The sequence below is a fragment of the Drosophila santomea genome, chromosome 2L, assembly GCF_016746245.2.
Source record: "Drosophila santomea strain STO CAGO 1482 chromosome 2L, Prin_Dsan_1.1, whole genome shotgun sequence".
In the NCBI taxonomy this organism is placed as follows: Eukaryota; Metazoa; Arthropoda; class Insecta; order Diptera; family Drosophilidae; genus Drosophila; species Drosophila santomea.
Window position 1 is genome coordinate 3,332,405 of NC_053016.2, and position 25,776 is coordinate 3,358,180.

At 43.4% G+C, this 25,776-nt stretch overlaps 3 protein-coding genes across 5 annotated transcripts; 2 read left to right on the forward strand and 1 right to left on the reverse strand.

Moving 5' to 3' along the window:
- Positions 1-493: 493 nt before the first annotated feature.
- On the forward strand, positions 494-2,467 carry LOC120447968 (facilitated trehalose transporter Tret1). Its single transcript, XM_039629662.1, has 6 exons — positions 494-640; positions 702-931; positions 998-1,128; positions 1,195-1,526; positions 1,586-2,007; positions 2,069-2,467. The coding sequence occupies exons 1-6, from the start codon at positions 511-513 to the stop codon at positions 2,267-2,269; spliced, it is 1,446 nt and encodes a 481-aa protein (XP_039485596.1). The 5' UTR covers positions 494-510; the 3' UTR covers positions 2,270-2,467.
- On the forward strand, positions 2,440-4,273 carry LOC120447976 (facilitated trehalose transporter Tret1). The gene is made up of 5 exons (XM_039629674.2): positions 2,440-2,579; positions 2,647-3,007; positions 3,160-3,506; positions 3,562-3,974; positions 4,044-4,273. Exons 1-5 carry the CDS (start codon positions 2,501-2,503, stop codon positions 4,242-4,244), a joined length of 1,401 nt encoding a protein of 466 aa, XP_039485608.1. The 5' UTR covers positions 2,440-2,500; the 3' UTR covers positions 4,245-4,273.
- Positions 4,274-4,396: 123 nt separating this feature from the next.
- LOC120447957 (ABC transporter G family member 21) lies at positions 4,397-24,510 on the reverse strand. Of its 3 annotated transcripts, none has more exons than XM_044005948.1 (9): positions 24,161-24,510; positions 22,166-23,405; positions 7,687-7,893; positions 6,996-7,407; positions 6,675-6,930; positions 5,973-6,611; positions 5,754-5,910; positions 5,426-5,692; positions 4,397-5,362 (listed from the first exon to the last, which is right to left on the reverse strand). In XM_044005948.1, the coding sequence occupies exons 2-9, from the start codon at positions 23,083-23,085 to the stop codon at positions 5,167-5,169; spliced, it is 3,054 nt and encodes a 1,017-aa protein (XP_043861883.1). In that variant the 5' UTR covers positions 23,086-23,405; positions 24,161-24,510; the 3' UTR covers positions 4,397-5,166. The 3 variants fall into 3 exon arrangements, with proteins under 3 accessions (XP_043861883.1, XP_039485585.2, XP_043861885.1); XM_039629651.2 differs by lacking the exon at positions 24,161-24,510 and adding an exon at positions 23,796-23,941; XM_044005950.1 differs by lacking the exons at positions 22,166-23,405; positions 24,161-24,510 and having other exon boundaries at positions 7,704-7,836.
- Positions 24,511-25,776: the final 1,266 nt, after the last annotated feature.

The following is a 25,776-nucleotide window of genomic DNA, read 5'->3' on the forward strand; positions in this document are numbered from 1 at the left end:
ACATTTAGTAATCGTATCGGCTGCAAGCGTGTCGTCACGTTTAGTGCCTCCTTTCCTTACACGGCAAGATAACCTAAAATATAAGTGCTATCTATTTCATCATGGAATTCGACGTAATCTAGATCTTTTGGTGCACGGGTTACATGGTTTAGTGCGTTAAGTTCCTCCATGTGTGGCGTCTTATTGCGGAAGTTACTGGTGGTCCTTCCAACTTTACTCAGGAAGATTGCTCATGACAAGTAAGTGAATGAATGGACTGGAGTCCTTTTGGTTTACACGGTATCCTTTAATTTTGACTACCATTTAAAGCTCCAGAATATTATTACCATTCCTGTTCGTCACCTTATTGGTATTATTTGTATTTCAAAATAATATAATCAAAAGAAAAAATATCTTAAATAGAAAGTCTTTTCGAGTGTATTCATCCACGGTAGACGTCATAAAAGTCATTGGCTTATCGGGCTTAGATAAACCGGTCACGAAATATTTAAGGGGAAGTTGAGAGCGCAGATGAATCTCATTCAGTGTGGAGAAAGCATCTCGACCATGACGTTCAAACGGCGCTTATCCGCGGTCTTTGCCAATCCGAATTGCCTATTGGGACGCAGGAATCGGCATCAATTCCTGGTCACTCTGCTGCGTAAGGAACCAAATGATGCACAAGTGCATGACTCCAGATTCTAAAACATTATACTCCGCAGTGAGCATAGCCACCTTCTCGCATGGCCTTGGAGTGGGTTGGATGTCGCCGGTGATGAGGGAACTGCAGACCGATGAGTCGCCCCTCAAATTTCCCGTTCTCGTGAGCCAGGTGTCCTGGATAGGATCTCTCGTGGGCATTGGCAGTGTGATGGGCAATCTGATCGCCGGATTACTCATGGATCGCATTGGTCGCAAGATGATCCTCTTCTTCATTGCCATTCCGTACACGGTAAGATGAGTCGGCATTTTTGACGCCACAATTTCACCACTCTTGTATTACCTGGTATTCGTCTAGACCTTTTGGTTTCTGGTGTACTTCGTCCAGAGTGTGGAGTTCCTCTACATCGGTCGTCTGATGGCCGGCGTGACTGGTGGCGCCTGTTACGTCGTCCTTCCGACCTTCATAAGCGAAATCGCTGATACCAAGTGAGTCTCCAAGTGATGTGTGCTGAAATATACTATGGTTAACTAATTGCTCATAAATCTTTTCAGTGTGCGCGGTCGCCTAGGCTCCATTATCTTACTATCGGTGAACACGGGTGTTTTGGCGGGCTATATAGTGTCCACAAATGTGGGCTACTACACGTCTCCCCCGTTCATCATCGCCCTGCCCGTATTTTATTTTATCTGCAACATCTTCATTCCGGAGACCCCACATCACCTAGTTCGCAAGGGCAAATACGAAGCGGCCAAGAGGTCGTTCATGTTCTACAAAAACATCAGGAGAGAAGAAGTCAAGGCTGAGGACGAGTTCGAGGAGCTGAAGTATCTCCTAAATAAGGAGCAGACGGAGAAGGCCAAGTCCTTCGACTACAGGGTTTTTAGTAAGCAAATAAAGCAAGACATTTTATGTATTTACTTTAATTCTTTCCTTCATCCTTAGTTACCAAACCAGCATTTAAGGCCTACGGCTCCGCCGCTGTCCTGCTCATTAGCAATCAATTCAGTGCCAGTTTTTGTGTGACCACCTACTTGGCGGACGTCTTTGCGGCATCCTACTCCACTCTGGATCTGGGCACGTGCACCATAGTCATCGGAGTGCTCCAGATCGTGGGCAACTACGTGACCACTCTGCTGTGCGATAAGTACGGCAGAAGGATTCTCATGCTGACCTCCACTTTGGGGGCCGCCCTTTGCCTAACTGCCTTCGGCACCTTCACCTACTTCGCCAAGGACGCCAAGGAGTCCGATCTCTCTGCTGTCGGCTGGTTACCACTGCTGATCTTGTCCTGCTTCGTACTCCTCTGCAACATCGGCTTGGTGGGATGCCTCTTCGTGGTTCTCGTCGAGCTCTTTCCAGCCAAGGTGGGTTTGGTTAACTTTTCACAAGACACTAACTCCAACACACACACATTTATTTTTCCAGATACGATCTGTGGGCGTCTCCACCTTTGTGGTGATCCTGAGCAGCACCGTATTCCTCACGCTGAAAATCTTTCCCATCTGCATGGCGGTGTGGGGCATCTCGGCTACCATGTTGGGCTGTAGTGGAATTACGTTCTGCTGTTTTCTCTACTTCTGCTTCTTTCTGGAGGAGACCAATGGAAAATCGCTACTGGAGGCTTAGTTTGTTTACTGGAATGATAATGGGTTATCATCACACTTGTAGCACCTGTCCGATTAGCCTAAGCCAGTAGTTATCTTTACGGCCAGAGGATACAGGCCGGATACTTAAGCCGATTGCTCAGCGGAAAACCCTTTCAGTGGTCAGAGATACGTGGCCAGATGAAGACTGAATAAAGATCGGGGTGATATTTAATTCATATGTGAAGTGTATATTCGAATTTTTGGGTACAAAATGCTGATGCGGTTATTTCAAAGACCAAACTGCCTGCTTAATCGCAGGAATCGATATCAGCTGCTAACCACGCTGCTGAGTAAGTAGTCCTTTCTTGTACCATTAAGGACTCCCAGTGAATGACATTTATTTCGGACTTCATTCAGTTAATGTCATATCCATATCACACGGCATCGGCATCGGATGGCTATCGCCCATCCTGAGGAAGCTGCAGTCCGACTCACCCGTGGGCTTCGAGGTGAAGTCCGAGTTCGAGATCTCCTGGGTGGGCTCCATGCTGGGCATGGGCTCGGTGACTGGCAATATTCTGATTGGTTGCCTGCTCGGGCGCCTGGGCAGCAAGAGGTGTCTGCTGTTAATTGCCATTCCACATTCGTGCCTTTGGATCCTGGTCTACTTTGCCCAGAGTGTGGAGTACCTGTACGTGGGCAGACTTTTGGCTGGCATCTGTGGCGGCGGCATGTACATTGTTCATCCCATTTTCCTCAGTGAAATCGCAGATGCCAAGTAAGTGGATAATTTATGGCTGTCGCAGGGGATTGTCACGATAGCTCGCTGCTGGCAAAAGATTAGAATGAGCTTGAACGTCACGACAGGAAGAGTGCTGAAGTGCTATCACACATATTAGTTAACACTTACTCATTCATTTCCACCAACAGCATCAGAGGCACCTTCTCTGCCATGGTCATGTTATCGGTCAATGTTGGCGTTCTTGTGGGCTACATCATGGGCACCCACTTGCCGTACTACTCGATACCCTTTATGGTGCTGATACTGCCCGTGTGCTACCTTGTTTCTGTGTTGCTCTTCATAAAGGAGTCGCCCATGCATCTCATAAGGATTGGCAAATACTCCGCCGCCGAGAGATCATTCCGCTACTACAAGAACATCAAGGACTCTGACAATATTCACCACCAGAATAGGGCTATGGAGGAGTTCGAGATCATGAAGATAGCACTGACCAAAGGCGATCCACTGCAGGATGCCATCACCTTTAAGGACTTTTGTAAGTTTCTAACTATTTTAATATAGGTTTATTTCAATGTTTGTTACTCTGGAAGGCACTCGACCTGCTCTAAAGGCCTATGGACCCGCTCTGGTGCTTATGATTGCCAATCAGTTCAGTGGTCTTTTCACCATGGTCAACTACATGTCGGATATATTCGCCAATTCGGGCAGCACAATGGATCCCGATACGTGCAGCATCATCATTGGAGCCGTCCAAATCCTGGGCACCTATGTGACCACCTTGCTGTGCGACATCTGTGGCCGAAAGCTCCTCATGCTGGTCTCCACGGCCGGAGTGGCCATTAGTCTGGCGACCTTTGGATGCTTCACCAAATATGCCGAGACTCACGATGTGGGTGAGTACAGCTGGGTGCCCCTGCTCCTCATGTCGATGGACATTTTTCTGGGCAACATCGGCCTGGTGGGATGCTTCTTTGTCAGCCTCGTGGAAATGTTCCCTGTCAAGGTATGTTCCAAAGCCATACAGTTTAAAAGAATATATGAATGAGATTTATTTTAATTGCATTTGATGTAGATTCGTGCTAAGGCCACCTCAATGGCAATTGTGGTTTGCAGCAGCTTTGTGTTCGTCATGCTGAACATATTCCCGATCTGCATGAAGCAGTGGGGCATATCGGCCACCATGTGGTCCTGTGCAGGTGTCACGGCATTAAGTTTCCTGTATTTTACGTTCTTCATGAAGGAAACGAAGGGAAAATCCATGCTGGATGACTGAACACGTGTGTCAAAATAATGAATGAAATGGCACTTCCTTTTTACCATCAATATGTCATCACTCAAACGGAAATAATGTAAATTAAATTGGCTCACCCATTTTAAAGCGTTTCAATTCGGGAAAAATCAAATGGCTACTGAAGATTTTCGGTGTTCAGTTTACATTTTCATGTATATTTAAATAAGTTTAGTTACATATAATTAGATAATATAAACAAAATACGATTTATGCCGTAGGCTCAAACATTCTGATGCTATTCTATTTTCATTTTTTAATTACATAGTTGGCTATACAATTCATCGGACAAGCACAATTCACTAATGCTGCCCCGTTTAAAACTAATTAAAAAACTAGCATACTAAATCACAGTGTTTTTTCCCAAGCGAAAAAAGTTTGCAATATTCTACAAAATTACTAGCATTTCATTATAAACATACAGTATATATATATATATATATATATTTGTGGGTGCGCGGGTGGTGTGGAAATTGGGCAGCCTGCAGCAATATTTCTTGGGGCTTTTAAAACGTACAATAAAACAATTAAAGTTGGGCTTTCCACCATCTCTCTCTCTCTTGTGTTTCAGCGGCAAAAATAGCGATTAATAACATAAACGGCCAACAATTAAAATGCGTAAAACAAAACAAAGATAAACGTTTACCGCCCTACCGCAGACCACGTTTAAACTATAATAGTAGGTTGTAAGGATAATGGTAGTTATACTCGCAGTAATAGCTAAACATACATGGTGTGGCTTGAAAGTAATTGAATCACAAAATTGGCGCAATTTTAGCAAGTTTGTTCAGTTTGTTCAGTTGTAGCGGCTTAGCAATGGTGGACACTACTCTAATTACGTATCACTGGTTCGATGTCTGCACAAAATAGATATTGATATTGATATGGATATACACATATATAGATATCACGTCTTTTTGGGGCATCGCAGGTAGCGCAACACCGCGTATCCCAGGACCCGGAATACCAGGAAGAACATCATCAGGATCAGCGTATTCAGCCAGAGCGGTGATGTCGAGTTTTGGGCTTTGAGTATTTCCTCGTATGGAATGAATTCGGTTGATTGCTGTTTGCAAATCTCGTAGCTGCTGGGCGAGCCACAACTGAAAACACATCAGATTATTATAGAAAATAAGTAACATTCAAATAGTTTCGAATTATCATACCCAATAGCCGCTCCCTCGCGAAACTCGAGTATCTGCATGTTCTGGTAGGCGTAGTGGATCATGGACGTGTACCGGATCCAGCTGAGCCCCTCCGGAATGCGAGAAGACAGGTATCCGCCGAACAGCTGGGTGGCCAGCGTGTACAGGGCACTCAGGGTGATGCTCACGTTCATGTCCATGCAGCAGGCTCCGATGAAGAAGCCCACGCTCTGGGCCACAATCGTGTTGATCAGCAGGAAGATGAGCATCAGGAAGAACAGCTTCAAGCTGAAAGAGAACAATATGCAATAAGCTATGCATTTCCTAATTGCTGTAATACGCAACTCACCTAGTGCAGCCCAGCATGGGATAGCTGATCATGAGGTAGACCGTGGGCAAAGTGATCACCAAGGGCAGCTCGGCACACATTTTGGCCAGATAGTAGGCGGATAGTCGGTAGGCTCCGGAGCGGCGTTCCTTGCTCACCACCTCGCGTTCCGAGGGGACTGTAAGTAACAAGGATCAATAAGGAACAATGCTTTCTGTTCGCAATCCCAACCAGACTCACATGAATTGAGGGCCCCGAAGAGGGCGAAGAGCATCCAGTAGGTCTGTGAGAAGAACATCCAACCCTGGAGGTCGTGCAGGAACTCCTCGGTTCGCGGCAGCTGGAACCAAATGGCACCGGCCATCAGCGCCAGCCCGATGGTCTGGAACCAATTGAGCTTGGAGAGCATGCGCGGCTTGGCCTCCCGGAAATTGCGGCTCGAGAGGACGCAGAACTGGGTGTGGAAGCTGGTGGGATAGGACAGCCAGTCGTCATCCGCCGCATGTCCCGCCCCACTGCCGGCACTATAGGAATGACACTCGCTGGAGGCGCAGGAACTGAAGTTGGACTGCGAGTCTGCGGCACACCACACCAGGTGCTGGGCCGCCTCCTCGTCCTCCTCCACCCGGCAGCCGTTGCTCGTGTGGTGCAGGTTCTCGTACTGGTGATGGTGCCGGTTGGAGCGGTGATTGTAATAGTTATTTATGATGTCGTCGATCAGGATGCTGTCCGCTTGCTTCTTGCCCTTCGCACCCGCAACGCTGACCTGGTTATGGTGGCTATTCGTGATGCAGTTGCGGTTCAGATAGTTGCCATGCGACTCCTTGGCGGCTATGAAGAGCTTCTCGCGGATATCCGGATGCGATTTCAGTTGCTCCACTGAAAAGTGAAGAAAAATGGCTTAAAATAGACTCCTTTTATATAATTTATTTGAACACTTACACACAAAATCGGCGGGATTGTAGTGCGGCTTGATGGTGACCCCGATGTCCTCGAAGTGGCGGTAGATGTTCTGCACGTCCCCGAAGTAAGCGGTGCGCCCTTGGTGGAGCAGGAGCAGCTTGTCGAACATGTGGAACATCTGGGACGAAGGCTGGTGCACGCTGATCACGATGGTCTTCTGCTCCAGCTGGGCGTACCGCTTCAGGACCTTCATCAGCGAAATGGCCGAGTGGCTGTCCAGTCCAGAAGTGGGTTCCTGCCAGGGATCACCCAAGACGTATCATTAAAAGGTGCACTTTAAATAGCAAACCAGCCACTTACATCGAGGAGCATGAGCAGAGGATTGGTCAGCAGTTCGCAGGCGATGTTCGCCCGCTTCTTCTCGCCGCCCGAGAGTCCGCGGTTGAGGTAATCCCCGAACTTGGTCTGCTGACAGCAACCCAATTCCAGGGCCTCCAGTATGTGGTCCACCTGGCGCATCTTCTCCGCCCGCGGCATTGATTCCGGCAGTCGCAGCAGCGCCGTATAGACCACCGTTTCGCGGAGCGTCAGTTGCGGGAAGAAGATCTCCTCCTGGAGGACATAGCCGATCCTGCGGCGCCACTTTTTGGTCAACGGCTCACGGTTGAGGAACACACTGCCGCTGTCAATGTGGCGCTGGCCACTGAGGCAGTCCAGCAGAGTGGTCTTCCCGCTGCCCGAAGGACCCATGATGGCCAGGACCTCGCAGGGACTACAACAGAAAGGATGACAAAGGTTACGGATATTACGAACTTCTGGTTAATGCTGCCAACTTCTACACTTGCTTTAAAAATGGCACAGAAATGCCGTTTAAATTTCAGTTCAAGGCTTAAAGCCATTTGTACATTATTTAAATTTCATTGAGAAACTGCTTGGCGAGACGGTTTCCAATTCATTTGATTAAGTTTCAAGCGCACACGTGAAGTTGGCGGCACAGCAATTAATGAATTATTCGCGCTTTTCAGGGCTCTCGTTCCGTTGATCTTGTTACCTGACGAATCCACTCACATCGGAAAGTATTTGGCGCTCGTTGTGCAGGACGTTCAGGTTCTGGAAGGTCAGCTGCAGACTGTGTTGGGGCTGATTCTGGGGGTGGTGATGTGGGTGGTGGCTGTTGCAGATGTTAATGTTGTGATGCTGCTTCTGCTGATTGACCGCAGACTTCTCAAAGTGATACGACAAGGAGGCTGGTGAGTTACTGCAAAATAAAGGAGTGATATTCTATTAACCTCCAATGAAACCTGGATTTTAAGTTTTATGCTTCAGTGTAAATTTGGAGATTTCGTCTAAAGACTCCCTTTATTACAGCCAACCCTTATCATTGAACTTTTCGTACTTATTTTTGTGTGTATTATCAGACTGAGGAATGGAACGCCACAAACCTTTTGTTGATGTTCGTGCGAAACAAAACAAAACACAAGTCAATGTCCCCGTCGCGGGCAGGCAAAAGTAAAATCAGTGCGACAAAAGTCGGGGGATATGGCGTACAACAATACAGTTACTCGGTACCGCTCTTGTTCCCACTGTCAACTGTTATCGCCGATATCACGTTCACATGTGTGGCGGTCGCATTATCACTCACTCAAACACTGAGACACTCGAACGCACACACAAATGTACCCTCAGAGAGCGAGATGATCGGCAGGGAAATGGAAAATGGAAATGGAAATGGAGTCGTGCGTGCTCGTAACTCTCTGGCGATACCCAGTACTCGGAGTGAGTGGGGCATATTGGGATTCGATCTCACTTATGTATATGTAAAGTTAAGGTATATCTTACTATAGTATAGCAATTTCTCATTTAATTTGAAAGGGAAGTGCACAAATGAATAATATTTAGATTTCCCTGGTTGTCTATTTTTTCCCAGTGTATCGCTCAGCTTGTAGCAATAATGACCCAAACAATATAATTTGAGTGGTTTTGTAATGTTGCCGGGTATCATGGAGTCGGAAAATCTTACTGCCTTTCCTCTGTCTCTCGACTCTCGGTCAATGTTTCGACTTTACTCCCACTACACAGATACACCACACGCACACAGATACAGCGAACGGACGCACACACACAAACACACACACACACAGGCAGATACCAAGACGGAGTCAATAGCCTCTTGTACGCGGGATTCTACCCTGTTCTTGTGTACCTATCAAATTTATTTAAATATTTCACTCGCCTGGGCAGATGGGCCCTCCGACTTTTGAATAGACCGTAGATAACGCCGTTATAGTTATAACATCTATTTCTGGATCTATATCATCGCAGCCGCGGCCATCAGCCATCAGCCATCAGCATCAAATTATTCGACCAAGAGCAGCAAATTTCATTTACAAATTATACAGAAATGTAAATTTCCGCCGATCGACTCCGGTAGGCGCCGAAAGTAAATAGAGAGTCCGGTCGAGTGCATTGAACCACACACATACGCTGCGCGTGAGTGCGAGCGGGATGGCTGAGGCGGTACATGAGGGGAGGCGGGGGCGGTGGCGTTGCTGGTGGCGTTGCCGCAGAGGGAAAGGGACGGCTATAGAGGAGGGGGGCCCGAGTGGGGGTCAATGCAGTCAGCAGACAACAACGACAAACAAAGCCAGCACTCTCACAGATACCCACGCACACCATCGCAGCCAGCGCACGCACTCGCACTCGCACAGGCTGCATGCAAAGTATCTGATGAATACATTTTATTTTTATGTGCTTTTTCTGCCTGCCATCAGCAGTACCCAAGTTGCCCAAGTTCCCTCGCTCCACAGTTTATTACAATAGCCAATGTCCGGGTCGGAGAGTCAGCACAAGACATAAAGGTCCTCAATCTAATTATCTATTGAATGTTCAAAAACTGAACTTTTGATGCAGATACAAAAGGAGATCCTTCTGAAAAGTCTTGCCAGGAATTTTAACTCTTACAAAACAAGTAGTTTGGTTAGTCAGAAATCAATTTCCATTGCTACTCTTGTTACTTCTTACGAATCAGACTTGCTCGGAATAAAAGAATCTTGTCAAAGAGTGCAGAAAATATATAATTTAGCTATATTTTTAAGTTAATTGGCTCTGCTGGTTGTTTGAATTCGTTTCTGGGAAATTGAATACTTTCGCCCCATGAAAGAAACTGCGGAACCAACTTTCCAAAACTAAAACGCTGCCAGAAGAGGATGGTGCGTCGATGGTCGACTTCCCACTAAGCTGAGCTCACCAACAGCTTCTTCGAACTACTGACCCCCTTCCTGTGCACTTTTCGCATGACACCATTTCCAGAAAAATGCGATTTATGCATTATACAACAATTTTGTAGCTTAGCTGGCAAGACACGTGACCTTGCACTCGGGGTCATGTCACACGCGCCAAATGCTCGCATTGCGGGGGAGAAACTGTCGAAGTGTCTGGAAATGTGTACAAAAAGTGTGCTGGCTTCTGCAACTGACGACCAAACTTTCTTTTGGCTTACAAGCGACTTTTCCGTGGAGCTGGGGAGTTGGGTAATGTGCCGAAGATCACGTAGTCCATCAGAACCACATTTTCACTTCAAAGAACTCAACTTATGAAATGATACTTTTAAGTTGAACGAGTCAAATGCAGCATATTTAAGTTCTCACAAGGTCACAGGCAGTCAACTTATATTCCCTGTGGAGAGTGGTAGATACAAGCTCTATCTCTTACTAATGAAGAGAAGTTTAAGAAGTTAAGAAAACTTGCTGTGAAAGCATTATCCTTTCAAACAACAACTGCCAGTTATTACAGTCTAACTAGCCATCATAGTTTAACCAGCAATAAGGGCCAGTGAATTAGATAGCAGCTAGTAAATTCATAGATGCGAGTATCCAAGTACTTAGCAAATCAAATATAATCTCATGCCGAACTGCTAGTTTCCGGAGCACGCAGACCAAAAGTCTGGCGAAGCCATTAGCTCCACAGCGACTTCCTCAAAGTTTCCCCAGACTCAATTATTTACGTAATTAGCCACCGTGACCTCCTCTGCGGGCCAAGAAAGCTAGCTTACTGACCAAGTAACTGGCTAACAATTTACCTAACCCACGGCTATGATGCCATTTCTTATTTCCTTACTTATTTGCCCCTTTTTTTTTTGGCTCTTGATTAAGGCCAGCAGCACAAGAGAAAAAAACTAAATCTTGGTCTTTTGGCGTCGCTTTCGTGGGGGGAAACTCTCCTCGAGGAACTGGAACTGGCTTCTTGAATACGCGAAAAGGTTATTGACTTTTACAACAAGCAAAACAGACGCCAAAATAAAGCAGCAACGGCAACAACAGCAACAACAACAAAACAAAATAATATAATTCACACACATGCAAAGAAAGAGGGAGAAAGGTGGAGAAAGAGCAGGATGGCGGCAGCGCAAAAATTACGTGAAAGTTTGGCATTGCATACAGATCTCACTATGTGCATGTGTGTGTGTGTGCGTGTTAGTATGCGTGCTAGTGTGTGTAGCACGCAATCAAAAGAAACAATTTTGAAATTCTTATCTCGTTTTTTTTGCTGTTTTTAATATGAGTTTTTGTTGCCCATTGTATTTGTGAATACATAAAACAGATGATCGCTGTTATCGCTTATTTATAAATTTCACATTGTACAGCTCAAATCAAAAGAAATTATAAAATAATTAAAAAACACATACGTACTACATGTTAAATTTAAAAAAGAATATAAAATCTCAAGATGTTTTAACAATTTTTTAAAGCTTGCCAGCAAAAACACCTATTTTTGTGAACCCAACTGTGCAAGGGCTTGAAGAGTTCATTGACTTTGACTTTTGCCTGTGCCTTTGTTATGCTTTTTATTTTGTTTGTGTTTTGTGTTTTGGTGGGTTCATAATTTCAATATAAATAGATGAATAGAAAACAAAGTGATTTAAAAAAATTGGGTCACCGAATTTGTGCAATTTATTTGATGTTCTGCTTTTAATTAAAAATTTTGTCGTGCTTTTTTGCGTCGCTCTGCTTTCATTGAACTTCCTAAAACATTTGGCAGAAATTCCTGATTGTCGCGTCATTGTTTTTTAATTTTATTTTGCCCAATTTATATGAGTTTTGTTTTGTAGCTATGACCACGCTCAATTGAATTTTTATTTGCTTCTTTCTTTGTGTGCCTGCTCCTCCTGCTTCCTCTTCATTGACTGGTTTTATTTTCTTCGGCTTTTTTGCGTGTTACTGACCCAATTCTTTTGCCAGTATTTCTTTCTTTTTTTTATTTTCTTTTTTTTTACTTGTATTTGTTGCGTGTTTGATGCGGGTCTTCTTGGACTGAATTTTTGTTTTTTAGTTTTTTCCTTGATCATTTCTTTTTGATTTGTTATTTATTGCCGGCTTAATTTGTGGCCTTCCACTGCGACTGGGGTAACTATTCAAATGTGATGGGCATTTGTGTGCGATTTTTGTTTTGCACATTTGACAAATGTGCCAAGGCTTTTCGGTTCGGGTTTCTTTCAGTCGGGACTGGAATCGCCAATAGCCAATCGCCCATCGCCAATGGCAATCGGGGAAATGCAGGTCAACCGAAAGAGAGTGGCAAGATCGGCGACTGCCGGCAGAACAACATGTCGTATACGTAATTTATGCATGCATATCATGCATATTGATATCAAGTATCCGCGCGCGAATACCAGTTTCCCAAAGTTCTCTCTCTTTTTTCTTCCCCATGCCATGTGGGTGTTTTGAGCTTCTTGGTTATTTATTTATTTTTCGACTCGTTTAATTGAATTGGAAAGGTGGTCGTGAAGAAGGGGGGAAATGATGATAGCGATAGAAAGCAGAACCCCAACTAAACCAAACTACTTTCAGAGTTGACCAACTTTTGTGCCATCGGCTTAAACCAATTGCACTTATCGCACATCCTAGAATACTGAAGGACCCTGACTAGACCGCCTCTCAGAGGTATGCTACATTTCTCGTTTGCCAATTATATTGTATTTTCAATGCATCTGACACAGAGGAAACTGGTGTCATGTAAGCCCCTTTCTTGGTGAAATGCTTTGCATTGGAGTTCAATAGCTGATATACACACATGCACAGCAAACCAGCAAGTTGGCCTTTAAGCCCACCCAACGACCTGGGTGCAGAGTTACATAACTTTCCGGGCGCCGTCAGTGAAATGTGAGGTCAAAGCTATTGAGAAAGGTGAGAGGGGGTTTATGCCAAAGAGGGTAGACGAAGTCGAGTCGAGTCAAGTGGCACTTGTTGCGCGCCACTTGACTTCGAGAGGGGGATGACTGGGTGGGTGCTATTTATCTGATGCCACTTGGGGGCAGGAAGCGAATATCGCGCATACGACATGTGTTCGCTTTTTGTTTGCCAGCAAGCCATTCGCTAGGAATGAGTGTTTTCGAGCGTCGCAGCCAGCCGCCTGGTTCAAGTTGCAATAAAGATTCAAAACGCAGATGAACAGATGAAATGGCAGCGGCTGTGTCGTGACTTTTCAAGCGAGATATATGGCAAACGAAACAAGAAAGCGCTTTCTTCTTTCGGGCTTGGGCTTGGGCTGCCTCCGCAGCCTCAACCACTGCGGTTTCACGAACTTTCACGTCATTGTGTGGTAATTAGCTGAGCTGGGAATTATGCTTCCTAGTTGGCAATTGATTGGCATCCATCTGGGGCGTCACCTCCTCACCAATCCACCAGCTCACCATCTTACCATCACACCAGCTCACCCGATCAGCCAGGCTGAGATCTGGGTATGTGTATAATTTAGCATATTAATTGACACAGTTTCTAGTGTTTCTTTCTTTGCCGTTTTTCTGCAGCTCTGGCAGCTCACGCACTTTCTCTCGATGCTTTAAGAAACTTTATGAACTATGTAAAAATTATAAAAATGCTGTTGAAATTGCATGGCGAGAGAAAAAAAAAAAACCAACAAAAAAATGTCACAAGAAAGCAGCCGCAAAGTGAAAGAAAATACTAAATGCAATTTATTAGCTGAAAGTGTCACTGCAATTGGGTCAACGCAATCACCTGAGAATTCCCATCCTATACACATACACACACCTGTCCGCCCGACGACACAACCGATTTCCACCTGCAGTTGCATCACCTCATTTAACAGCTAAGACGCCAATATATAGACGTAGTTAAAGCCAGGCACAAAAAACTAATGGTGTGAATTAGTTGCTCAAATATTGAACATGCAGTTGAGTGCGATTTTGGTTGCCGTTGCCGTTGCCATTGCTGAAAGGGAAATAAAAAGCGGAAAAGCCAACAGTGTGTTTGCCTCAACCAATTAAATGGAAAAGGCTCGTTAAAAGAACATTGGGTAGCCTTAAAAAAAATCAGGCAAATCACCGCATTAAAAGCTGGCAAATTGTTAAATGGGTTTCTGCAAGTTTATCAATCAATAAAAAGCAAAGTCCTGAAAATCATATTAAAGTTGGAGAAGCGTGCGCGAATAAAGCGCCCACTGAAGCACCTTTTTCTCACCAAAGCCACTTGTATATTAATTTTCAAAGGCACTTTTTCAGTAAGCTATTTGCAACAATTTTCCTACGAAAAAAAAAAACGAATAGGAAGTTTTAGTATGCAGCAGAACAGATAAATATGGAAGGCGATAATCAACTGATGACACAGCCTACACCAAACGCAATTTGAGAAAAGAAAACCGAGTGAAACTGGGGAAAATGCCGACACAAAAATCTCTTTGACTGCGGAAAATGAGGCAGCGAAATGCCGTAAACAATGCAACCGGCGAAAGGCGGAGAAAAGTCTAAAGCATCTGCAACTTTGTACACAACATGTGCAAATTCAGCTGATTCCCCCAAAACCCGAAAGCTCCATAAATATCGCGCACTTTTCGTGGCCTTGCGGCTGTCAGAAGTGTATCCCAATATCCCAAAGACATCTGTACTATAGTATCTGCATTTGACAGCTGGGCATCCCAATTCAATTTGGGCCAATTTTCCACTGCGAGCCAGACAATTAAGTGGACACTGAACTTTGCTGGCCCGAAATTGGCTTGTCAAGCTTTCCATCACTAATTAATATCAACTTGCTTAGCTTGGTACGGTGAAAATTGATTTTCAATTAGCAAATATTGGCTTGAATTGCAATTCCTTGAGCTACAATTAAAAACACGCCCGTAGAAAATCTCTCTCAATTAATAGTGTAATCCCAACACATAAATATGGGTTTAAATTTAGCTTAAACGTAGCTTGTTTCTTTACGTTCCAAATATGTTTTTAATGCCAGTTATTAAAGTCGTTGAGCTTGTTTCGCTCGCCCATTTACGGTAAATAGCCAAATTACACTGCGATTCGGTACGCCCCCCTTCCGCCCTTTTGATGCCGTAATTTGAGGGCGTGGTTGTTAAAATTATATGGTACAAGCCGACTTAATGACTTCACCCAGTTGTCGGAAATTTCTGCTTAATTCGTTAGCATGCGTTTTATGAGAAAAACTCGCTTTGAAATTAAAATAAATCGTACATGGCTGCTGAAATGTATAGAGTTACAAGTTAAGGCTGCATTTGTAATCTCCTCTCATTTTGTAAACATTTAAAGTTTTAAAGCAAAGATATAACCAAATTTTGATGGTCTGTATAATTCCTGAAATAAGCCATGACTAATAAGTGAAAAAGTGCAGTATCAGCAGAAGGAGAAGCAGAAATCCTGGTTGCAGTATACGAGTATACAAATTCCTCGATCGTTGTCTGGTGTCAATAAAGCCGCCTGAATAATGGCAAATAGCCTGGCCAAGAGGAGGATTGGGAGCGCAATGGAAAAGGCGATGAATAAGCGAAAAGAAGAGGGTGATAAGAGGGTGGGAAGGGGAGGGAGGGTGGCGGAAAGGAGGATAAGCGAAATAGAATGAAGCGATGCGAAATGAAATGAAATGCAACAACGTAAACAACACAAACCACAAGTTGCAGGGCACTGCGAAGGCGAAAAACAAACAAACAAACAAACAAGCAAACACACAAGTGATGGGGCATTAGGGAGGCGGGGGAAAGAAGGGGGAGAAGAGGGAAAGAGGCGAGAAGCGCTAAACAACAACCATATCGCTATGGAAGAAGCATCACAAATGAAACGTGCGAATGGCGCCCAACGTCGACGCAAGCAGAGGCAGAGGCAGCGGCAGCGACAGCGGCAGAGGCCATTGAACCTGCAAGTGGAGCTCAGAATTGGCGAAAGTGAAGACCCACTGCCGCAGGCGGAAGCGAGACGGATGCCGAGGCTCGAGCGAGACGCACAACACACGATCTTCAGTCGCGCGTTGTTGCTGTTATTGTTGTTGCTGCTGCGATGACGCAGTCTTCAGATGGCAACAAAAATAACAATAATACCAAAGAGATCTAACGCACTCCGAAATACCCTATGAAACTGTGAGAGAAGTTGGTAGTAGTAACTGAAATTAGGCTTTTAAATAGTTGTGCTTAAGCTGAATGAAATTTATGGTAAATACTTCTTATAGAGTAACTTCTTAAGAGAAACAAAAGCTAAGATACCCGATTTGGTACTGGGAAGGGTACTCAAACAATGTGATGATGCTGCAGAAACAAGAAGACGCGATTAGAAGAAGTGGCCTGCAGATGCTGCAAGAAGCGGCTTCAGAAGAATTCGAGAGCAGAGAGACACACTGACTGACTGACTGAATGACTGACTAACTGAATGACTGACTGACTGACTGACTGAATGACTGACTAACTCTGGAAACTGAGCAGAAGATTCTGCTTCATCATCATTAAGTTGATTATCATTGGGCCGGCTTTAATGCAGGCGCTTCTTGGAAGTGAACACGACCACCGAAAATAAAAGAAGAAAGAGCCCCAAACGGCTTAAAAGCGAAAGAACCCGAGAAATTCTGAAATTCTTGATCGCATCGCGCACACGCAGCGTGCGAGCGAAAGAGACGGCACGCTTGGGGGGGCAATTTGTTTAAAATGTAGGTCTATGGGTTTCACGAAATCCTCTATGGGGCACGGGGCACGGAGCACGGGGCATCCGGACCCCTTGGCAACGGATCACAGATGGCTCACAGCTCAGAAAGAACGAAAAGAGAAGGTTTAAGTGGTTTTTGGCTTTTCCTCCATTATTTGGCCAAGAGTTCTTCTCTGCTGGCCAGGCACGCAATGCCACTAAGCAAAACTGGGAGGAACTTGTATGTTTTTTAATAGTTCTTGCCACCGTTCTATATATTTTAACTCTTAACTATAATAAATGCAAATACCATGCCTAAGATGAAATGTTGTATCTATTTACCAACTGTTGTTCAACCAACGATAAGTAAACAAATAAAATTTAAAATAAATTGTTTATTTTATGGCGACTGGATGTTGAGGTGCCTTAAATGCAATTCTCTTGCCACAGATTCATTTGCTGTTTTTGTTTGGTTATTTATTCTGGCCTAATGTCATTACACAAAACGAATTCAGAGTGAGCCGGTGAGAAAAAAGTGAACCATAGCAATTTGTTTTATGACTCCAGCGTCTGGCAAAATGCATTTGGCATTTTATTGCTATGTCTGATTTTTATTTGAGATTTTTTATGATTTAATGCTGGTTGGCCGGGCCAAAAGGATAGTTAGACAAAATGTTTTATGTGCGTGTTATGCAACAGTTTGCAGTTTCCAAACGCTTCGCTTTGGCGCGGCAATTATCAAATGTCTGAAACGCCAACTTTTATGGGCAGGAAAAACTTGGGAGTAGTTTTATACGATTTTGAATTACAAAGTTAGTCAACGGCGTTCGTGCATTTTTATTTCTTTATTATAAGTTTATGTACGATTTCACTTGTTAACTCACAAAACAACCACAACAAAAGGCACTTTATTTCCCCAAGGAAAAGGTAAACAACAAATAAAACTCCTGGTGTTTTCAATAAAATCACTTTTTGTTGACACTTCATACTGCAATGCACTTCATAACAACTGCACTTAAAAGCAGCATGTGTTTAAAAATAAAGCCGATAGATTTACACCCGCTGTGAAAATGTGGGAAAAAAAATACTCATTCGCCAGGTGGGCCAGTGCAAAAACTGCCAGCCAAATAAATCAGCTAATGGCTGCGGGTTCAAGAACGTTCAGTCGTTCATTCGGCATGAACTTGTAAAGGTCATCAAATCTTTGCCATAGAAGTGAATGCACTCGCCAACTATAACAACTATAATTTGAGCTCTTGAAAGCCGGCAATAATAAAATAACGCCAGATAAAAAGAGCGCTGCAACCGCAATTTAAACTAATTTACAACAACAACACCACCAATCGGCCACAATGGCAATGACAATAATTTATTTTTGAATACATTTTTATTCGTTTGCCGTGGAACGGCAGTGGCGTTGACAACAACAATAAAAAGGCCACAACATATGCAACTTCCAACCGCAGGCATTGAAAGAGCAACATTGTCTCGCAGTGCCTTAAAAACTATTATAACTTTACAAAAAATTCAAATAAATATGCCTTTGAAAAGCTGCAAGCCAAGCGTTTGAATATATTTGATGGCTTGTTTTCGAATACGTTTTTATTGCAAAGCACTTTTCAATAGATTTGGAAGCAGTGTGCAGGGCATCGCCTCAGTTGGTCTTCGGTTTCAGTGACTGTGACTGTGACAGTGACAGTTGTCGAAGAGCGACGTTGGCCTCCATTGCAGCGACTGCACCCCTCTCTCTTTCTGCCCCTCGTATTCCCGTCTCTTTCTGGCCACCCCCCCAGGGCTGCTCCCTCTTTCTCCTTATCCTTTCCCTTCTCCCACCCACTCACACTCCGATTCCCATTGCCATTCTCGATCCCAGAGTCGTCAGTCATCATCGCCCCCGCTTCGCCCCGTCTCTTTCTTGCGGCATAGCCCCGTCTCTTTCGCGCAGCGTTTTATTGACACTGCACGCCTAACGGTAGATAAAACCCAAACAGGGCAAACAGCCCACAATGTATGCAGCCGTACCGAGCAGAACTGAGGGGAAACGGAGGCACCCAGCTGCGACTCTATTTAATTTTCTATTCTAGATTAAATTATAATAAATTGCAATTTTTCTGCCTTACTTACTGCACTCTGTTTTTTTTTCTCCCATTTTTTCTGTCATTTTTTTGCCTGATTTTTTTGCCCTGCATTGCGCCATGCGTTTTCCTGTTTTCGGTCGTCTGGCAATTTGTTTTGTCACGTCTCGTTGGCAGATTTTCTAGATCACAACTCGGAACCAAATGCATCTGGACGCCCACGTTTCGAAAGTACTTCAAGGTATCACTATGGCAAATCGCTGGACTTGACACAAGATATACTCATACTTTTCTTACTACGCTAGAATTGATTGTCTTTTGTATTTCTTAAAAATACATTTGTTTAGAGCCCAAGGTATTTGCTCGCCTGCTACCCTGAAGATGCTGAGTTCGCCAATTTTATAATATACAACAGTGGTATGTCATAGCACAAAAGCCTTTCGCATGCAAATAGCAGAAATGGGCGAGGTTCGAACAATAGATATCAGATATCTACTAGAAATCTAGCTTGAGCAGGATGCCCATGGGAGGCGCCCCCCAAAAAATTCGGGGAAGATCTTTTGTGAAGCCCACTTTGTGACAGGCAGCTGCGCCCTGTCTACCTGGCCCAATTCCACTATTCTGATCTAGCCCTCAATCCTTTCGAGCTACGAGCTACCCAAAAACGAAAAACAACGCCTGAGCTCGGATTTGGGTTCGCATCTGAGGTTCCTCCAAAAGAGATGAAACCCAACCCAAATTTAGCAACTGCGCCATTTGGAGTTTGCCTGCATTTGACGCGCCTTTAGATTTCTCCCCGTATTTATGTGTGTGTTATCATATTAAAACTTGACCTACATACGAGTTCGATAACCGGTTTGGCCAACCATTAAAATGCCGCTTGGATTGCCAAAAGTTTGCCAGCTCTGATCCTGAGGGGTTCTAATTCGCCGAGAGAAAGATTTTGTAGAAATGGTCTGGACCACAGAGGTTTATAATTTTTCATATACCATATATTCCTTAATCTACAAAATCTTGTTGAATAAACATTGTTCTTTGACGTCTGATATAAAAGATTCGTATTACATCATGAAACTTTATGCCCAAAATCGAAACGCATCGAGTGTCCAAAAACTTGAAGAACCCATTTGTTTGTGTTATGTTATTTGCTCTACTCCACTTCCACTTGGAAAATAATTTTCAATAAAACTTGCGAGAATCATAAGCTAAATAAAAACAAAGTTGGAAAACAGATTTGGGTATGGATTCAATTGTTTGTGTTCAACAAAGTTCAACAAACCGTAATGGAACTTAAAACGCTTCAAATGCGAACCACATCAATTGGTTTTGGATTTTGAGAAAACTTGGTTCTTCTTGTGTTTATCGTCTGAAATTTTCGTAAAGAGTTCTAAACAAATCTTTTAGAAACCGAAGACACTTTTAAGAATGTATGAACAGGAGGCCAAGCAAGCTGAGAAAATAATTTACATGTAATAATTTAATTGAAGAGATATGGAAATTATATGAAAATATTTTTGCTTGGAAACTTAAGCAAAGTTAAGCAGTTATATAAATGATGCAATTAAGTTTGTAAACCAATAAATGCACCTCAGTGTATTATTTTAAATGATCCTTTGATTGTATTGTATCTCAATCTGCAACATGTTTTTATTTGGCTCGTACGTTTGCTGCCACCAAATCGAGCATCCATCCTCTACCTTTTTTATTTATTTTCCTTTTTGTTGCTGCCGAAGCTGTTGTGGCAACAAAAACTGGGTCAACTGTGAACCAATTTCAGGCCAAATTGCGACAAGAGCAACAGCAACAGCAACACTCAGTAATAATCGTAAGAGTCTCGGCGAAAATAAAACGTGCCACCAGAAAAAAAAAACAAAAAGGAAAAAGATGCAGAAAATAAAATGTATTTAAATTGCTCTTCGGTCTTTGGCCAAAGAAGCAAAGCAGGGACAGATCTTGGATCTGCATTCTCGAATTGGGGGGGCAGCAACAGAAACAGTGGAGCTGAGAAACTGAGACTCCACTCCACCACTTTGAGTGCACTCTGAATCGCATAATAATTGAAAATTTATGTTAAATGCACATAATGAAGCCTGCACTCGACAGCCATCGAGCGACCCAACAATGTTCTCATTGTAATTTAATTTACTTAATTTGCCAACACATAATCGCGACTTGTGCGAACTCGAACTCGGCATTAACCCAAAGTCTGTCAGTCAGTCTCGGCCGGAGTGACAAACGAATTAAGCTGCAAAACTCAGCTCGCTGGCTAACTTAACTTTAGTTAAAACAGCACCCTCGTCGACTTTCGCAAGCACTGGCCATTCCAAATGGCAATTATTATGTTGATTTTCGCAGCGTATTTGCATTGCAGCCAAACTTCAAGTTGGCCACCATCAAAGGGCAAGCAATTTGCCAACAGATTTGGGTTAACTGCATGTATTTCCGAGAAAAGCAAAAGGGAAACGAATTATGTTCATAGTTTAGATTGCATTCAGAGTGAATTAATTCATAGCAGGCAGCAATGCTTGATGAGTATTTAAGCGAAATCATTACGCACAAATCAATGTTGGCTTTTTAGCCCTGCACCAAATACCCAATGTGGAAATATTCAGTGAAATAAGCGCAACAGCTGCTGCTGCAGATGAAAAACTTGTGGGTCACTATAAAAAATGCAGGATGCACTGTAACCGTGTGTGTGAGTGTGTGTGTATTCCCCCTTAAATGCAACAAAGATGGGAAGTAACCACAAAAGTGGCTTCCAGCCAAAAACCTGATCCTGTCTGAGAACTCAGTTCGCGTTGTAGTTCATTTTTTCAATGCGAAAGTGCATGCATTTTTCAGTTATTAAAACTTTTGTGGTCATTTTTTCTGGAGAGTGCGTGTGCAGAACCCTTGTTTTACTCCATCTAACAAAGTTTTGCATGTCCTTCATTCTTCTTGATATGTAATTGAGCTGAATTCACCGAAGGGTATATCCCCAACTGAGCTGAGTGATACCCTAGTTAGTGCCAGGAAGCTTCAGTTCTAGAACGAGTTTTTGAGCAGATGGGCAATCAATTAATGTCTACACTGCCTGCAAAAAAACTGATAACGAGCGACACACACTGTTTCATGTAATTGAAAATCTAATGCTGTTTAAACTGCACATAACCCAAAAAGTATCTGGCAAATGATGGTTGACTCCGAAAGCAAACTTGATAGCTGCATTGCAGAGCATCTATTCAGATAGAACCGATCCAATGCAATGGAACATAGATAGAAGTAATTTGTTCCCGCTCGAACTGTACAAAACGAGCTCCAACTCACTGTCAACCGAATGCAACCGGTTGGAAACGCCACAAATTCACACAGAGAACTGTTTTTTTTTTTTTGGAAAAATCCTGATTTACCCTTGGATCACCTCCACTTTCCCCTCCTTATTAAGACGAACTCTGCATGCAATCAGTGCGAACCAAATACAAAAAAAAAACATAACACACACACCTGAATTTATGTATGTAGGTACGAGATTGGCGCGGAAATTGGGTCACCGCTGATTGAACACTCACCTTTTGGCATCAACTAAAATGCTTTTGCCCATATTGGCCAGGCCATTGGATGACGTTAGATTATCCGTACTTGGTATCGTTGTCTGTGATGTGTGCGTAAATTCTGAGGATGTTGAGCTGGAAGATGACGACGACGACGACGACGTCGAAGACGCTGATGACGAGGCAGAGGAATCGCTGCTGGCCACTGAGGTTGCTGCTGCCGCATCCGATGTTGCAGGCGGGGATGCAGCACTTGCTGCTGCTGCTGCTGCTGCTGCTGGCACAGTCGATGTTGCCGGCTCCACTTCGATCTGGAGGCGGCAATCGGCCACTATTTTGGCCAGATTGCGACGGCTGGCACTCACCAACGGTACCTGCTCCGTTGCCTCGTTGTCATTGTCCGATGATCCCATATCGACTGCCTCAACACTTTCCACGATCATCAAATTCATTGGCATTTTTTCGTAATGAGTCGCCGCCGCTACTGCTGCTGCCTCACACTTTGCCTTTTTCTTGGCTTTCAGCTCCTCGGGTTCCTTTGGAATTTTCTGAATTTTTGCCAATTTGCGAGGAGCAACACAGGCGGCAGCAACTGCAACTGTTTCCTGTTTAGCTGGTAGTGTTGCTGCTTCTGTTGTTGCTGCTGTTGCTGTTGTTGCTGCTGCTGCTGCTGCTGCTACTTTTAATGACTCCTCTACAACTTGTTCAGCTGCTCCTGCTGTCGAGTTTATTACCAACGAAGTGGCCGTCGTCGTTGTTGAATTTATAATTGCCGGCTGTTGTTGCTGCTGCTGCTGCTGCTGCTGTTGCTGCTGATGCTGCTGCTGATGCTGCTGCTGATGTTGCTGCTGGGTTGCCAGCGCTGCGGCTCCACCTTCTGGTATGATTGTTGCAAAAATTTGTTCGCCAAATATGAAAAGATCCTTGGAAATAATCATTATCACCTTTTTTTGAACGCTTTAGCTCGCTGTTGTTGGTTTTTGCCGCCACAGTTTAAATATACGTACGTGTGTATTGAAGGGGATTTTAAATGTAAATCTTGTTTAAATATATCTATGTGTATATACGTATACAACTTTTTGTTCGTCTTCTGCCTGCACTCGCCGCCGTAAACACGTTTCGTTTATATTAATGCATTAAACATATTTTGCCGCTGTTGGAACTTGGGTTTTTGGGGATTTCTTTAAAATTTCATAATTCCCTGGCTTGTCTGGCTCCTTTTTCTTTTTTCTTATTTCTTTTCTCGAGTTGAGGCCGACTGTAATGTGGTAAAAGCAGAAAAGAGTAGAGGTTTAATTAATATGTAAGCCAAGTGAAACAAGTTGTGATATAATTTAAAATTTTAAGAGATTACATGATAACTCCGGCTTGTTATTGAATACTCAAACTTTTATACATTTCTAGCTTTTTCGACACTGTTGTCGGAACGTAGTTTAAAAGTCAGCAAGCCCGGAAACAAAGTAATTACTTTATTATTATGAACAATTTGTTGGTTTGCAAAAGTTTGCTGCACCATCCCAGTAAATTAAATTCCAGATTGTTCACGACTTATTCATGCAAAATTTTAATTATTCACTGGAATCAGGTGCTTGCAATCTCTCACCAAAACTATTCACTTCATTTAAAGCTTCACTTATTTGGTAAAAACCTTATGCGATTTTAAAATTTCAATTAAACTTCAAAATGTTTGCCTAGACTGCCAGGAGTCGCCTCAAAAACGCCGATTCTGCCCAACTTTTTGGCTTGGGAACTTTTCCGACAATTTCCTATATGCACTGCTGCCACCGGCACAGAAAAAGATAATGAAAAGGGATCGGAGAATATCGGTGAGAATCGGTGGGGATCGGGGAGAATCAGTGAGAAGTGGAGACGCCTGGCGAATTTTTGTTATATTTGTCAATTAGCCCGCGCGAAACAAAGCGCCAGAGCAAAACGTCAGTTTTCATTTTTAGCGATTTCAGTGTGTTTGAAAAAAAATATAAGATAAATGCAGTAATTGCAATAACAACGCACCCAAACAGCGAAGGAAGGTAATAAAATTCTTTGTTACTTTTTCGTATTTGATATTAAAAAATCGTCAGCACTTTTTTTGCAATTTAAATGATTTCTTTTCCTTTTTTTTTCTCTTTCGATTTACTTATTGAACATATGTAGGTTTCTTGTAAACATTTTTGATAACACGCGTGTTAATTTTGGAAGGGGGGAATTACTGGATTTTATAAAACCGAAACGAAACACGGACAGATCGAACGAAAAAGTAAAGTAACGTAGAAACACGACGAAAAACAGAGAGCTATTCCGCTTTTCCACACAACGCGAGTTCGGCGCGCTTCAGCATTGAAGAAAACATCCAACGGCGCCCGTTGATCCGAACGTACTGAACTGATCGCGGACCGTTAAAGCTAAACGCTTGCGCCAGCGCTCCAAAAGCCGCCGCTCATTCATTCCCGTTCTCTCGCGCTCTCGCTCTCGTGCACTCTCCCCCATTCTCCCCCCGCACACCATTCTCGACGCCTACGAGTCCCACACGTGCGTATGGAGCTTGCACCGAGAAAAATCGCATTAGCATAGTTCTATGTTTTAAGTGCCGGAATGAAAGCCTAATCTAATTATGGCTTGCATTTAGAACATATGTAACAGTAAGCTTAAAAGTGAAAAAAACCTGATTAGGAGTTAATAAATGTATGCAAAGAAAAAGTGATTTATCTTTTGATACAAAACTAACTGATTACATGGGCACTAAGTATTCCCGCCTTCTTTTATGTAAAACCTATTTAATGCGAATTATAATAATAAGTAGTTCCTTTTTTTTTTAAGTGCTGCCTCTCTCTGCCTCGCTCTCTTTTTATTACATGAATGTTAAGTTATCACTGCGTACATTGCATTACAAATGTTATGGGCTTACAGCGATCTCACTTCCCCTGCTTTTCCCTAACAGTAACAGTGCTCAGTATTATGCTATCCCACATTTAGTTTCCAACGAACTTTGGCAATATTCGTTGATTGATAAAACGGAGCAATAGAAGTTGGTTATTTAATTTGACTGATCTTGAATTTCAACTTGGTGATAGAAATTTAAGGTCTTGGCTGGCAACCCAGAAGTCATTGAACAAGTTTTTAGACGTTTTTAGAGTAGCAAGCTGTTCTCAGGCTTATTGTGTCTCGCGATATGCAAAGTCTTACTCATTTTTGAGTCCGTTTTAGGTTTCGTTATCCATTGAATATAAAATCTTGGTGGTCTGCAAGCCTTTATTAATGGAACAATTAAAACTAATTAAGTCTCTAGAAGATTCGCCTAGCCCACTCACTTTACAATTTCTTCTTAATGCTGTTAGGCAAATGTCCGCTTTCCAATCTTATCAGTCATTAAACTCGAGGGTAACCGCTGCGTATACGCAATTTGAATGCGTATACGTACCGTGTGTGCGTGCAATCCGCGTATACAGCTGTGTGGGTGGTTGGTGCGGACGGGGGAAAGGGAAATCGAGAGAGGAGGAGATTACACTTAGAACTTGGAACGATAATGAAATTCTAAGGTTCAAAATGTGTCAGCTGCGCTGGGTCGTTGACCAAATCAGATGGAAAATAACGCACAATTGCATATTAGGCCTAAATAATGATGATTGTTC